Source organism: Hermetia illucens, chromosome 6, assembly GCF_905115235.1.
Source record: "Hermetia illucens chromosome 6, iHerIll2.2.curated.20191125, whole genome shotgun sequence".
NCBI classification, from domain to species: Eukaryota; Metazoa; Arthropoda; class Insecta; order Diptera; family Stratiomyidae; genus Hermetia; species Hermetia illucens.
Window position 1 is genome coordinate 12984896 of NC_051854.1, and position 16036 is coordinate 13000931.

Sequence of the window (16036 nt, forward strand, 5' to 3'; positions counted from 1 at the left end):
CGTACTTTTGGCCAATTCCACGATGAGTTAGAAATATGCCCTTACGGTTGCCAACAGGATCATAGAGATCATAGAGGTCCGGACCCGTGGTGAAAATTATACGACCCTCTTTATCACCCTTCAGTTATTTCGCTCCGCTATTCTAGCGCTGAACAATATTCCAGCTCTGATGAGAATCACCACCTTTCCTCCTCAGCCCTGAACAACCTAAAAGCATGGCACATACCTCCTACATTTTAAGGTTGTTTTCTGCTAGATAATGCATCATCTCCGCATTAAGTTGCATTTTGTTCTGCCTCTTTGTGAGAATATTCGATTGACCACACTTCTATAAAACTTTGCTAGAACATTGCTCTCACTGGCTAGCTTGGCCCCTTTTCGGCCTTGTAGATTTTGTACAGGCTCCTTCTGAGCTGGAACACAATTCTCTAATAGTCGTTGCGGGGATAATCCTCATTAAAGTGCTAAAAAATGTTGACCAGCAATGCAGAGCCCTCTTTCCCAGTACGTATTTATATCACTTTCGTTGGCATCCAACACTTCCTAGGGCAGACTGCTGAAGAATGTTTCCGAACCCTATCAAAATATAACGTAGGGAACGTACCAGCTATACGCATATACGTCGTCTGTCATAGCTAATGCACATCTGCTTCGCTACCCCATATGGTTTGACTGTCAGACGTCCACGTTAAGGCTCCACCAGTCTAATCCATAATGCACACATCATTACAAAAACTTTCGAACGGGTCACTTCGTAAGTGAAATAGGAAGGCAAACCTTGAACAATTCTTCACAAACTGAGATCGAATTAAGTTCATTTTTCGGTTTCTTGTAACATCTATCTCGGTTCTGGTTATTTGGCACCAGTAACTATGAGGTCTCCTCCGCGACAGCATAGATTTGACGTCGGATCACACTCCTTCGCAATGTGCCCTTTATCATCATTCCTTTTGAATACGCTTTTGCATGCTTTCGCGAAGTAGTGATACATGAGCTGGACCATAAAGATAAACTTCAGGCTCAGGATGAATGGAGCCCCTCTCTGGATTAGTTAAACTCCAAGCTCTTTTGCTTCACCTCTCTCATTAAGCCTGGTCCTGGTTCATTACAAACGGTATACCATCGAAAATTATCTCCATGTTTCCAATAGTATCCATCACGCATCCGTTTCTCCCCTCGTACAAAGTTACAAGTGAAATAATTATTCCAAGAGCCAAACTCAGTGAACTTAGAATTTTTTTATTTTCCCAAATATCACCTGATTCCCAAAAATAACTCTTCATTCCACCGCAAGATGACAATGAATTCTATTCAACGAATCTCATTGCCGAGTTCAAGCGAATCACTTGATGACCCTTGAATTCACCAAAAAATTTCCATTTAATTTTTGCAAACAAAACACTTAAGGAAGCAAACTCCAAGTAAAACATTTTATATCAATATCCAAACAAAACTGTAGTAAAAAGATACAAATCCGTATTTGAAAGTTAATAACCTTTTGGCGGTGTCTTGCGAAAATTTAGTCCATTGTTGGCTTGTAGGAGTTTACGATTTTGGCTTTGCTGGATAGTATGTGGTTGGTAGTTCGGTGGTTTCGGACTTTCTGAATAATTTTAGAAGTTGATCGTAACCAGTTAGCAATCATAAGAGGACAAATGGCCGCCAACCACAGAATTCCTTTCACCCGGGGCACTTTGCTAGCAAAATGTTACGTTAAACGGTTGCCGTCATCGAGATCCGGCCCAAAGTGGCTTGGAGTCGAAACAGATAACTTGTAAATAGCCACTATGGTGATGCAGTGAAGTGCTCTCTTTAGTTCAGTGGTTGGAATTAGTCTGAATTCGCGAATATAATATAAGCAATGAGTAATGAATTTTATAGCTAACAGAAATAAAGTACCCAGCACCTGGTAGATGAGTCCAAACTATACTCGATGTTGTGTAACATTACGAGAGAAATTGTGTGCTTTCATTATTTCGTGAAACTTCTACTTATGTATAAGTAGGCGGAACATCTTTATCTTCTCCCTTGCAGCTTTACATCTGTGATCCATCCAGGAAAATCCATGAGCAATGAAGATATGGTGCGAAATACGAGTAAATCACTTGCTCATGGACCCAAAACAGTTGACACACCTCCCTCCATATTCAAATATATATGACACAATATTTCACCAAATTTTACACAATATATTTTCCTACGAGTATCTACTAGATACATATCTGGACTTAAGCACATATTTCCTACCGCAAATCATCTGTTCTTGACCAAATGGCACTCCCTATATACTAAGCATGTGCGAAAAACTGCAACCCACATGCTATATTTCACCTCCGAGTTTCTGTTCGAGATCAGTAGTTTTTGAGTGCTGTCGGTTCAATCTTTTGCAAGACAAGGTTTCAAAATTTATAGAAGTTCCATTTTAACAGGGGCTTGCGTAGTTTTCAGATACATATTCATGTGCTCGAACATGTTTTTATTCATCTCTTTGCCGATTTTCAGAGCTTGCGTAATAAAATTGTCATTACGGCTCAATCATGGATACATGCGCATATACCATTAATATAGGTCGTAAACAGTTCCGACATTCAATTCATTATATCTGAGTACAAAAAGATCGTATAGCCATTATGCCATACACCTATGCAATTTGCTTATTAACCCATCCACCGTGTCTGTAGTTAGCCCCTACCTGTTCGCCTTCCATACAATTGCCAAGTAAATATATGGTTAATTCAAAAACAGCTTAAAATTGTGGGTGGCATAATCTCAAGGTCAATAATCGAGTCCCAACCATAATTGGTAGTTGGATAATTTTACGGATTTTTTCGAATAGATAGTTCATAAGTGAGTGTTTGGCTTAACCATTATTGCGGTTTCCGTGCAAAATGCTTCTTCTCGGAATCAGGCAAGCAACAAAAGCTAGATATCTTCGAATCTGTAGAAAAGATATGGAAATGGGAGGCAGAAGAAGATACTGCATCTCCGCTAATGACTATATAATAAATCTATAATTCGTATTGCGTGCTGATGAGAAGAAGACTTCAGACGTTTAGCATTCTCCAAAGTGATTAGGGTAATTTTGTTGTCAGTTCGGTGAGAAGTACGTTCATTGGGGTATGAGTGAAAATTGATAATGGATCGCTATTAGCACAGCTAATTTGGAATAATATTGGCCATGTGAGTCACGAAATGAGAGCTCATAGTGAGCAATTTCATAAGGAAAAACCTGCTCAAGTAGGTTTGCATTTATTTTTTAATTCAGATTTCTGATCTGAACAATCTTGCGTCTCGCAAGATGAAATTCAGATTATTCTCTCGTTTGAGGGCCAGTTATTATCTATTCATTTTTGGTTGACATGCATGCCAATGTACTAAAACTACCCCTCCTTCCCCTTACTCTACCTAGACTTTTATTCGCGGGCCGCTACTGGTACCTTCGGCTTCTCTCAGATTTTGCCTTATGAATGTGGTCATAAAATTCCAACGCTCTTGGCGTGCGTGTTGCAACATATTTTCTGGTACCATCAATTCACCTAAAGTTGCCCCTAAATTTCGAGTCTAGGAATCGAGGGATGGAAGTAGACTTCCAGCGCAGCGAAGGGTACGTTAAAAATACCTGCGTTGCGTGTATTATAAGACACAGGACGGCAGGTGATGTCGTTAGAGGGGGAGCAGTCCATCACACCTGAGGAAAGTTTGGAAAATGTGCATAAATCCAGATGGGATCTTTGGTATTGCAAGAAGGAGAGGGTCAGAAAGCGGAGTCGAGAGGGGTTGTCTATACAAGGCAAATTTTTTCTTAAAGAAGAGGGAATGGGTGAATTTACGTTGCACATCTTCAAGGGCAAGACAATCAGAATTACAGGAAGGTGACCAGATCACGGAGCAGTACTCGAGGGTATTCCTCACGAGGGAATTGAAGAGAGCTAAGGAGGGTTGGATGGATTCAAAATCAAACGAGGAGCGAAGTATAAATCCTGACAATTTTGCTGCTCGATTGGTGACTTCAATGCAATGGGTGTCGAAGCGTAGCTTATTGCTGAAAGTGACTCCGATGTCTTGAGTGGAATTTAGGTATCTTAAGGGATATCCACTTAGAGGGTAGGAGAAGGAAGTGAGTGAGTATTTAAGCACACACTTTCTGACGACGACCAACGAGCCAGAGTGTCTAAGTTAAATTGAAATGAAACACAATCCATAGGCGAGGATATAGCGGAAAATAGCTTAAGGTCATCAACATAAAGCAATAAGTAAGGATGGAGCGTTGATAAGAAATACAGATTATAAAGGACCTAGAGTAGATCCGTGCGGGATGCCAGAGGAGGAGGAAAAACCGGGATATGCAGCCATCAAAAGAGACCCAGCAGGACCGGCTGGAAAAATAAGATTGTAACCATAAAACAAGTGGTATAGGAACACTTAGAGACGACAGTTTGGATAGAAGTATCTTGCAATTTACAGTGTCGAAGGCTATAGTAAAGGCAGTGTGAATTGTATGCACTTCCTGTCGTGAATTTATATATTTAGCAACAAAGCTGGTAAAATCTAGCAAGTTGAAGGCAGTGGACCTACGCTTAACAAATCCGTGTTGCTCTTTCACTATGTGGAGGCCAAAGTGGGCGGACAATCAGTTGCTAACATATCTTTCCAAGAAAGAATGGAATGGTAATTCTCGGCAAGCTTACGATTGCCACTTTTGTGAATGGGGATGATGGCAGCCTCCTTACACAAGCCGGAAAAATGATTCTCCCCGAGACTTTTGCTGAAAATAAGGGATAGGGAAGAGAAATAGGCCGACCATTTGGAGGGAACAGCTGGCCAGGACGGCGGCAGTTGCGAATGTGGAACCAGAAAGGTTTGAGGTACTTTTGTGAGTCTTCAACACTGATCAGATATTCGTTTCTGAACTTACGTATTAGGGATTTGACCGAGAAACGCAGTTTTGAAAGAAACTGAATCAGCACAGGGTCTTCAAGACAGGAACTTCATCCTCGCAGTGTGTTTTTGACGAAGTTTTTGAGGGGGCACGACAGGGAAGAAGATCAGATAAAGTGATATAGAAGGTGTTGACTTCTTGGTCACACGTTAATGGAAACAGGAAAGGAACCCAGTTGATTATCGCCAAGGCTGAATTCAGATCTTCGAAGCTCGCTTTTCGATAGTTAAACTTAGTAGACCTGCGCGCGACAGGGGAGTAGAGTCGGAATATCTAAGCATCAAAGTCAACAGCAGGATAATGAGCTCCAGGGGCAACGTAAAAGGAGGCATGAGGGGATTGGGAAAGGCAACGCATAGGAAGGTTAGAGAGGACAAGATCAAGGGTGCGATCTAAGTGAATCCTAGAAAGGTTAAGTTGAAGGGCGGCACAGGCGTACATGAATGTGGATAGAGGAATTGAAAAGTGAGTGGAGTTATTTGGGAGGGAAGGAAGGCCGGAAGTAGTAGGTCAGAAGAACATTGGAATATTACATTCGCCATAGAGGATGATAGGAAGTGAAGGAAACAAAACAATTAGAACTTCTGATAATCTGTCGAAAAAAATTGCATATATTGACGGGCAGCTGAGACAGAGAAAATATACACAAGATATGATAAAGTGGCATACGTTTGGCTGACTCATATCATGACAGAATCGTAGGTGGAGGAAGAGGAGGAGGAAGAGGAGGAAAAGATGATTTTGGCACGAAGAAGGGATTTAACAGCTATTAGGGCATCTTCGCCGGTTGTCTTGAAATCGCAGCGCAGTTTCTGTCGCAACGAAAGACAAAGTAACTTTCGAGGAGCTCGGAATCTAAAATCCCATCATCCAACCAGGTTTCAGAAATGAATATAACGTAATGTTGGTATGCTAAGGCAGACAGTTTGAAATCCGACAGCTTGGTCCTTAGTCCCCTTACATTCTGATAAAACAATTTAACGTTATGAGAATCATTTAAGTTCGGCAGGCGGGCGGGTCAGACATTTTCTCGAAACTTAGTCCTATCATAAGTTTTGACGAAAACTTCCTGTGGCCCAAATGAAGCTTGGACGATAGCCTCGAAGTCGTGGGGATACGTCACTTTGAAGGAAACTGTCATTCGGTAAGGAGAGCCATCCTTGGTCAGCTTCACACATGAGAGAGGTGACAAAGTTGAGTTGGCTTTGCTTCTGTTATAGGCCAGAATTTCGTCGGAAGTGGTAGAGTATGATATGAATAGTTTTTTCGGTGGTAAGGCGGCGTTCAGCAGGGGCCACTCGGGCGATATTAGATTGGAAGAATCTGCAGTTTAGCGGTGGTGGTCGTCGACGATGCGCAGGAGGAAGCGTGCAGTGGCGTTAATGCACCGACAGTAGAACAATCTTGAGAATTGCGTAGCGCAACCGATGCTGAGTAGGGAGCATGTCCCTCGGATGGAAGGCGATTTTTAAGTTGGCCTGCGGACGTCGTCGATCTTTTACATACGCGTGGCAAATAGAGGCGGGGAATTAGCCGACTGGGGCGACTTAGGTGTTGCACCAGTATTGTTGGCCCCAGTCGCCGGCAGATTATAGGGCAAGGGACTCAGAAGCCGAGGCTAGCTGTCGCTCGATAATGCAGAGGGAGCAGAATTGATGGGTGATTTTGAGACTTCATGTAGAATCGATGCTAAAGTGTGTTAATGCAGCAGTTGAATTCAATCAGATGAGGTGGTACCGCATCAGGCGTTACCACGGTAGGATTTTTATGCGAATGTCTATAAACGCAGAAGGAATCCCCAAACATTTGTGGTTGTACCACAGTACCCATCGCAGTCTAAGTCTAAATAAAAGAGAGAGAGTTCCAGAACATTTGGGTCTGTCGACCCTTTTCTGTTAATTTCAATGACTGTCGACATTTAATTATATGTCTTTCAATTGAAGCACATTTCATCAGCGATGATGATGAGGAATGAAGGCAGAAAACTCTCTCACTAGAGTGAAATAGATTTTTATTTCCTTAATAATGACGTGAAGAAATATTGACTTTAAGGGTTACTTACCTAATCTAAAATTACATTGAAGATGATGAGATGCCGCTGGGTTGAACTCTGTATTTTGGAAAAAAACCTCCACTCTGGAATCTGGTATGGAATTGCTCATGTCGATCTGGGCACCGTTGAACATTTTGATAGTTGGCTCCTAAACTTTGGCTAGATAACTAAGTATTGTAGTTAGTCGTTTGAAGTCAGGGACAGGGCGACGAGGAAACTTTTCGAGTCGGTGGACATTAAAGTTGGGGTGTTGGTCGAGCCATGAAGTCTATTTGCTGTCCAGGTCTCCTCAAGCGACGAGATTCTAACACTTAGCTACCTCATGTGGCTGAGAACAACGAAAGGAGATGATATTGGAGAGGTCCGGAAAATGAAAAGTTTGTTTTGTACAGTAGATAGCTACAATGTACACCGTGGCAGATATGATATCTATGGAGATGAGGGTGATTTCAATGGATTCGAAGAAGTCCACTGGGGGTAGTGTTGTCTAGACAGAAATCTATCAGAGAGGAGCATTTAGGTTCGACCAGCAATAGTGAAGCCCAGTTGTAATTTGGGAAAGAGCTTTTGTTAAATCCGGTCTCGCAAAGAAGCACAAACTGTAGTTTGTATTCCTTGAAAAAAAATTCGTATTAACGCACTCTTCCGACCGGAAAGACCGCACTCAACCCAGTGACCTGTTCGACTAAAAGACCAGAAGTCTAGGACAATGCTGCTGCTATTATAATTTAAATCTACAAACTATTAATTTGATGCTATGTCCGGAGTTTGTGTCCAGGGCTAGAAGGATGAAAATATATCTTTTGCTATGAAGAACTGGTGAGTTCTTCTTGAGAGCGGAAGTATTTTAGGCATATTTCCCGTCAATTGAAAAGTTATCAATCAATGAACAGTCGATTAATTTAGAAAAAGGAACACACTTGTTAAGCTCCTCATCAGTGTCCTTAGTGTTGATCTATCTCATTCTTTCGTGATGTATTGTGTTATATGAATAACTCTCTTCGTCAGGGTGCATGGCATATTAGGCTGATCTAATTATACCTCCTTAAAGGTTTACATATTCAGTTCCTCCCCACACCAACTTCACGCGCTTGTCGATTTTGAACTCTTCCCGAAAATTAGCATTCCTCCTCCACTGTTCTGCGCAATATGCTAAGAGTTGTTTTACTTTTTACCATGTGGTCCATTCACTGTCACCTTCACTTTCTGATCAACACGTTCACTGGTGTCTGGCCTACACGTCAGCGCGTCACTTTGCGGGTCCTTCTCTCCGTCTGCGCTTTCGGTTCCATACCTTGGTCTAAAGAGTAAGTTTGGAATGGAGCGTACGTCCTGGTGGCACTAAACCGCTAGGGGAAAGGTCCTAGTTGAGAAGACGCCTTGAGTATTCGCAGATTATATGCCCTGAATCCGATCGGAATAGTAGATTTCACTATTTCGACCACATGCAGTACGCCAAGTTTTTTTCCCAAGTAATTACTCCACGTACGATGAATATGACACACGACTTTTTTTAAATAAAATGACTAGGAGAGAAGTGCCGTGAAGTACAAACGCATACTGGCAAGTCAGTGAACCTGGATCTACAAGTCGGCCAAGACGTTGAAAGTTTTGTGTAAGTCTGTCCTCATTAGTGATGACAGTTAATTTTTTTGTTCAATGCAGGCAGTCCCAATTTCTGAGACAATTTCAAACCATAATTAAACATCAATCTTCCTGGGTTAACTTCAAATCTGAGGTTACTTATTGACAGCAAATGTGATAGAAGGACCTCACTCCAAGGGTATACTTGGATTCGTTCTTTCATCTCCAGATAGAAGATATCAGTTACTTGTTATACATTGCCAGAATAGTACCCAAGCAATCCCTACTATATTCCCGGAAAGAGAGGAATGCTTAGTGGGTGGCGATTTCTAACAAAATGTACAAAAGACTTCTGGCTTCACCTCCAGTGTAATGTGTTTCCTCGCAATGCAACTTATCTTATCAAGACGATAAAAAACGCCTCACAATTTAAATTCATCCAACATCACAGTCTGCGTTTATCATAATAATTAATTTCCGTATAATTAAGGCCTCTCAAGGTTCATTCTATGCACGCCGATGACAATGAAATCTTGGACTCAGACTAGCTTCTTCTGATCGTTACACATCCAAGTATGTAGCTATGACGGTTGTCTCCATTATGCACTCAATGTTGGCTAATGAATTGCATTGTATATTAATGCAGCGGATGACTTTAATTACATGTTTTATGGCATGGCTAGAACTGCACACAGACTGATGCAACATTTTTCTTGAGGTTACCCAGGCTGGAAATCGCTCCTGGACGCAACGTCAAATCGGAACAGTTGTGACTAAACTGCAAACATTGTACGTTACTCAGGAATCAAACGATGTAGATGCAACCACAGTCTTCCTAGGAAAAACGCTAATTTGTTAAGATTTTCAGTTTTTTTGTTCACTCCTAACAGAATTCAAGATAATTGCAAGTGATTTAATTCCATATGTTTTTTCCATCTTTCCAGGCATCCTCCGAAGATGCGCCGGCTTCATCAACTGACTTCGCTCCACAGGTGAATGCGACCTGCAAGTCCAATACCATGAACATAAAGGTTTATTTTGATAAACCGTATAATGGCGCAATTCATGCACGTGACCATCGCAACCCGAACTGTATGGCGTTGGGAAATGGATCCACCTCGGTAACTCTGAGCCTCAATTTGCAAGCGAAACAGAATCAGCCTGACTACTGCGGCATTCTCGTCAGTAACGTGAGTCAAGATGTAAGAACGCTTTTATCCTACTAATACAATTAACTGTTGGTAACTAGATCATAATGCACTTGGTAACTATTTATTCCTACCTACGTTTGGTATGCAGTTACTGCTGGAGTCATACAGAGCCCCGCGGTTACGAGCTGCATGTGTTAATTGCAGCCAGAACTGACCACATTTCATCTGCATAGTGGGTCAGAATACCCAAATGAGCACAGTGGCTCTACCACCGTCCCTTGATGCAAGCCGCTGTACAGTTCGCAACTAAAAATGCTGACAAACGAGTTGAATGCAAAACATGGATATATCTGCTAGCTGGTCGTAACTATTCAAGAAAGGTACCATGCGCGGACCAGCTACGGGTGTTATGCAAGAGGAAAGTAGCCGGAAGAAATGATGTTGCCGCAACTGACTTTAATGGTCCACCGTCAATGATATTTAGAAAACCACGTAGTAAAATGTTGAGTGTGAAAGAAGTTGGAGAAAACTAATAGCAAAGCCCTGAATTCCATGGTAGTGGGTCTATGCAGATCCACCACTCATCGTCGGGCAGCCTAATTTCCTGAATTTCCCTATTGATAGTTTTGATATGCACTATCCGAGGCACAGTCGGCTCTATTTAGGTCAAAGCGTAGACGATTTACGCACCTCAAACATTTTTTAACGTTTCGCAGACGGGCTTGTATTATTTATATGCCCATTTGAATTTTCCTCTGCCCACATAACAGTTACACTGTTGTAACCGATACAGTACAAAACTACGCAATCAGCGCTACACCTTTGCATTGTTCAAATGCAGAGACTCCAGTGAGATATGAGAGTCTTAATACAATTTTATGGTCGGAATATTAAACAAGTTCATAACCATGCCAAGTGCTCAGACCCATGATTAATGCTCTGTAACCGAAAGAATGTTGGGTTTGGTCTTTTATTTGACCCACAGTCTACAGGCTTTTGTGCATAATCAGAGACCAATCGAAAGGCAATTTTTCAAAAAAATTTGTGGTCTGACCAAATGGTTGACGTGCATGCAGTGATATTGCATAGTAGGTTTGATTAGAGGTCATATTGTACCTTCATAGCCCAGAATCATAACAAAAATATTATAACCTTTGATTGCTCGTTAAGTTTGAGATATTACATAACGGGTCCAAGAAATTAAAAACTGAATCAGGTTCACGTTCTTGTTGGATCCATTAATCAAAGCAAAGCAAATGAGCATGAATGGGTACAATTTGTTACGTTAATTAGAACATTATCTTTTATTAGAAGAAAACATTCGTAACACTTGATGAACTCTGAAGGGTCTGATTTTGAGAACATGGGTACCCATTGAAAGTTGCTCAAGACTGAGTGTAGTCACTAACAGTGCTAAGCAAGTCCTTTTGCAAATACTATAGACTTCCTTAACTATTTTCTCGGATCGGAGCCGTTTGACAAGTATCCCCACTTTGATAAATGGAATGAAACTTACCTGCCTTATCAAGGCTTTCTCAGGTAGACGTCACTGTTCATTGAACTCCTTTATGTCTACTCAGTAAAACAGCAGAAAGTCCTATGCCAAACATAAAGTTCTAAATTGTTGGACATAGTCGACGATATATTCTTACAACAGACAACAGTTGACTTTTCTCGTCATCCCAGATATGAAAAATTTTATGGGTTTCTTATATAAAAATACATTGGAGCGCAGTGGTTTCATCCATACGTAGCTTACAGCATATGTGCGTGTAATATGTCAGACTATTCAGTTCAATTATCCTATGACGTCTTAACCTAATGTGAATTCAGTCAATTTCGGACAACCTTCGCCTAATATAACTTTTTTAATTGCAGCCAGATTTCAACCAAACTTTTCACTACCGTGCTTTTGTGGCTTAAGTTATTCCATTTATATATCGAGGAAAAGCTTAAAGGACTTTTGAATAAATTTCCAAATGGTATCTGCTTTGTGAACATTATTACCTCCATTTGAGTAACTATCGGGATGCAGGCCATTTTAAAATCGCTTCTTCTTTTTCAAACAATTTTTGAGGTTGTTGATCATAGTTATCTCCTATTGATTCGCATAAATATTCCTTTCTGATAATCTTAAAATTATTATTTATTGTTTTTCGTGTCACTGGTAATTTGGAGCCTTAATATCAGTTCATTCTTCTTAAAGCGATCTTCGTTCTTTTCTCTTGGGAACCTCGAGGAACTTTCTCTTCTGATGTCCCTTGATCGTCCCTCAAATAAACTTTGGAATTGTTGGCCACTTATTCCTTCTGAAACCTCGGCGGAGAAAAAACCTTGGCCGAGCTCCTCTTAGGAACTTCCTTCAAGTAATCCTTGGAATCGATAGTTGTCCATGGAAGCTAGGAGAAGCCTTCTGCTCTGATGTCTAGGACCCTATAGAGGGGCATCATCATGATTTTTGACACATTTTTCTCTGTTGAGTTGTTTCTGAAAATAAATCATTGATTTAAATGAATACTTTCGAACCACCTTCCTCTCTCCTCTATTTACTATTAACTCAAAAACTATGACCTTTTCTTTTTCCAAAAGTATGCATAGTTTGAAGCTTCCATTTGGGCTCCTTGCACAACTAATTACATGCTTAAGGAACCGCTCTCTTAAATTCTATCTAAAATTATGTCATCCACTGCGTGCATAATGGTTCATAGTTAAAATATTTACAAGAGTTTTTACGTCAATGGTCAGAGCAGATCCGAAAAAAGTAATATGGGACAGACCAGCAGAAAGATGGTTAAACCAAATACTACTACTAAATGTAGAAGGCCACATACAGAAAACGAGGTGGAGAAGCAGCGTGCAGATATCGAAGAAGCACCTTTCGCTCTGCTGGAAAAAAAAAATAAATGAGCTTTTCAAAAACACAATGTATACCAAAGCATGAAAAGCATAATCAAAGCCATCAAGGTTCTGTGCGACATTACTTGGCAAAGCTAAAAGTACTGGGAAGGGAGCAAATGTCACATAAATTGTGCAAACTTAAAAGTCAGTAAGCTAGCGAAGAATCACCCTCTAAGATAAAGCAATTCGTTCGGGTCCTTACAGGATATTGCCCGCAGAGTAAGATGTCAGAAGAAAATAGCCAAACCCGCCGAAGCAGCAACATGACCCCAATGAATTTAGTGAGAGCTCCTTAAGAAAACCGGAAACAGATGAACGAAAAATAAAACAAAAAAAAAAATATTGAGAGCTATGGCAAAAAGAGATTATATGGCAAACCCCTAACCTCGGAACGTGAAGCCCATTCCAAAGGCGATCTTGCATAAAATGTTAATTGAAACACAAGTTTCCAAGATTTGATACCGATATAATGGCGAAGAATTTTCTCCGCATGGTGGAACTAGGAGGACAACGTGTTGTGACCATCCTTTGAATCATAAAGTTGTATGCCACCATCTTATGGTGGAAATCGTGGTTTGAGGTATATGTGATGGTTTGTTGTCACTGGCTCGGTTTCCTGTAGATGTCGAAGTCAAAATCCCCTTTCCCTCGGATTATTTTTAAGTCTAGGAACGGTATCTCCCCTTCATTTTCGATATCCATGGTAAACTTGATGTTCCTGTGGGCCCGGTTGAATTTCTCGAGGATTATTCCTGCTTCTTTTCCCTTGATAATTGCTAATACATCATCCACGTATCTGATCCAGAATCTTGCGAGTGCCCCAGCTTCCTCAAGTTCATTCTCCAGGTTCTCCATAAATACCTCGCATAGCAGCGGTACGAGGGGTTGCTCATTGCTGCCCCAGAAGTTGTTTTATAAAATTTATTCCTGAATGTGAAATAGAATTCACTCATGCACGTGAAGGCCTGTTTTTTATACAGTTTAGCCTTCTTCCTTCATTCGGATGAGTTTTCGTGTGTCGTGATCCATTCCTCGGAGAAGTGTAGGATTTCTTTCATCGGTACGCTTGGGAACAGCGCTTTTAAGTCGAAGGATACTAGTGTTTCATCACTTTGTATCTCCCCGGCCTCGTTGAATCTGGCAATGACATCTTTGCCGTTTCCCACTGCTCGTTTTCCTATTTTTAGGCCTAACCTCTTGACTTCTTCCAAGATCTCTGACCTCGTTGCGTTCTTTATGTATTTTGGGGAGGCACTTGATTCTGGGCAGAAATGGGATAGACATTCTCAATTCGGCTGCTTTCTTAATAATGGGTTTGCATTCAGCTAGAGCCTTTTCCACCCTTTTAACGCAGTTTGGCAGAAGGTCCTTCCGGATTACGTGAAACTTACCTTCATCATTTTTTTTGCGCCCTAAGTCGTCGCATTCTCCCTTGTCCATGATGACCACTACGTTTCCTTTGTCTGATGGGAAATAAAAAACGGGTTTCTCTTTTAATTCCTTAATAGTTTTGTGGTTGTTGTTGTTGGAAGATGCTCTTTTCCTTGTGGCCATTCTCTTGGTGGGGGCCAATAGTCCACTAGTTTCTTCTTGGATGCCGGCTTTTTCTTCTTGTGATGTATATTTGATTCCTGCCTTCTTGAGGAAAGTGAGGTCTGGCGAAGTTCAAGCCTTTACTGAGAAGTGAAAGCTGTTCCTGAGTAAAGTATTCGTTGGATGTGTGGATCACATAGTTGGGTATGAATTCTTCCTCCGGTTTCTCTATTGCACCTTGGCCCGCTTGTGTTGTTGTGAGCGCCTTTAATTTCTTTTCTCAGTATGCTCCTCTCCTCTTTCTGACCTTTTCGCAGGTATAGGCCCATATGTCGGTCATGTCGCCCTTTCTTCATGGATATTTTTGCTGATTTTTAAGTGTACGGAGAAAATATGCAGTGCGTTATGTTCTAGCCTCATGTAAGGTGCCTTAATGCTTTGTATTATGACAATCCTTAGGAAGGACTAATGCGTTCATCCATTCCCTGCATCTTCGTTTCCGTCCGATCTTCTGCCCAACTTTGGAGTCCTACAGAACTCCGGTAACATAAAATCACTCTGCATTTCCAGCGTTAAATTGATGATTTCGTGGATAATAATGTGTCATATATATAGTTGAAATCTGTATGCTGAAAGCTTCGCCACTCCTTCTTATCGTAATGTCCAACAACACCGCCTAGGCAAAAGCAAATGCGTCTAGCCACTCGTAATACACGCGCGATGAGTTCCCAGTATTTTCCACTAATTTACATCTGGACATGACACTATGTGAAACTCCATAGATAAGCACGAGTTGTTCATCGCGCGGATGAGGGAATAGAACGTCTACCTTTCCATTTCACACGCTCATTGCCTTGAAGTCACCAATCGCCTCATACTACGCCCCTCCTCTGATTTTGACTCCATCCAAACCCCCTTAACTCTTTTCAACTCCCTCGTTAGAAGTGTTCTCAAGTACTGCTCCGTGATCTGGTCACCCTTCCGTAATTGCGATTACCTTGCCCTTGACAAGGTGCAACGAGAATTCACCCGTTCCCTCCTCTTTAATGAAAACTTTCACCGTGTGGACTACTCCTCCCGCCTCCGTTCTCTTACGCCCCCTTCCTATAACAGTGTAGAACCTATGTATCTGCGCTTATGTACATTTTTCGGACTGTTCTATCTCTAAAGATATCATTTGCCGTATCGCCTCTTACTATGCCCTTCTCGGAGCTCGAAATCTATTTCCATTCGCCGATTCCAAGACATTGTTGATGCCGCAACCCACAACAGATTGATCCCTTGAAGTTTTCTTCTTTTAAGCATTGGTTAAGATTCTTGCTTCCCTCCCCTTCTGAGAACAATAAATAATTAGACTATTTCAGAAACAGTCACAAATAACAATAATTCCAGGAAAAGTGAAAACCCGAAATTTGTCATATCCTATGGAACTTCGCGCTAGGCTGTCAAAGCGGAGTGTCACGATTCAAATTTCACTGTTGGAGGAAGGATTTATATAGTTATTACGAGAGCGGACAATGCTTACCACATTACCTCCTAAACTGCACCGTAGTCCTGTAGTATATCGTTGTGGTCTCGAACGAATTGTTCTAATACGTTTCACAGCCCCCATCCGATTGAATTGTCGCGTTTGGCTTCAGAAGAAAATTTGAAACCGGAAGATTAATTGAAGATAAATTACCCTTTGGAAGAAAAGTGCAAGATGTTCGGCTGCATTGTCTCTTCTATTTGTCGCAAAACATTCCTTCCTAACAGCGCGACTCAAATTTGTGTATGAATCACTGATCATGTCAGACAAGTTGAGGGCTTTGTTCCGAATCTCTTCCAATTCTGCAGCCTTGTTATTTTTTGTAACTCCCTCTATAAAACGCTAGTGAT

At 41.3% G+C, this 16036-nt stretch overlaps 1 protein-coding gene across 2 annotated transcripts in view; it reads left to right on the forward strand.

The window, feature by feature from the left end:
• The window catches only part of LOC119659601, a 70931-nt gene that overhangs the window by 46541 nt on the left and 8354 nt on the right, over positions 1–16036 (forward strand). Inside the window, exon 3 of one of the 2 annotated variants that reach the window (XM_038067769.1) lies at positions 9521–9778. In XM_038067769.1, the coding sequence (XP_037923697.1) occupies positions 9521–9778 (258 nt within the window). The remainder of the gene's footprint in view (positions 1–9520; positions 9779–16036) is intronic. The other variant, XM_038067770.1, reaches the window with a different exon arrangement.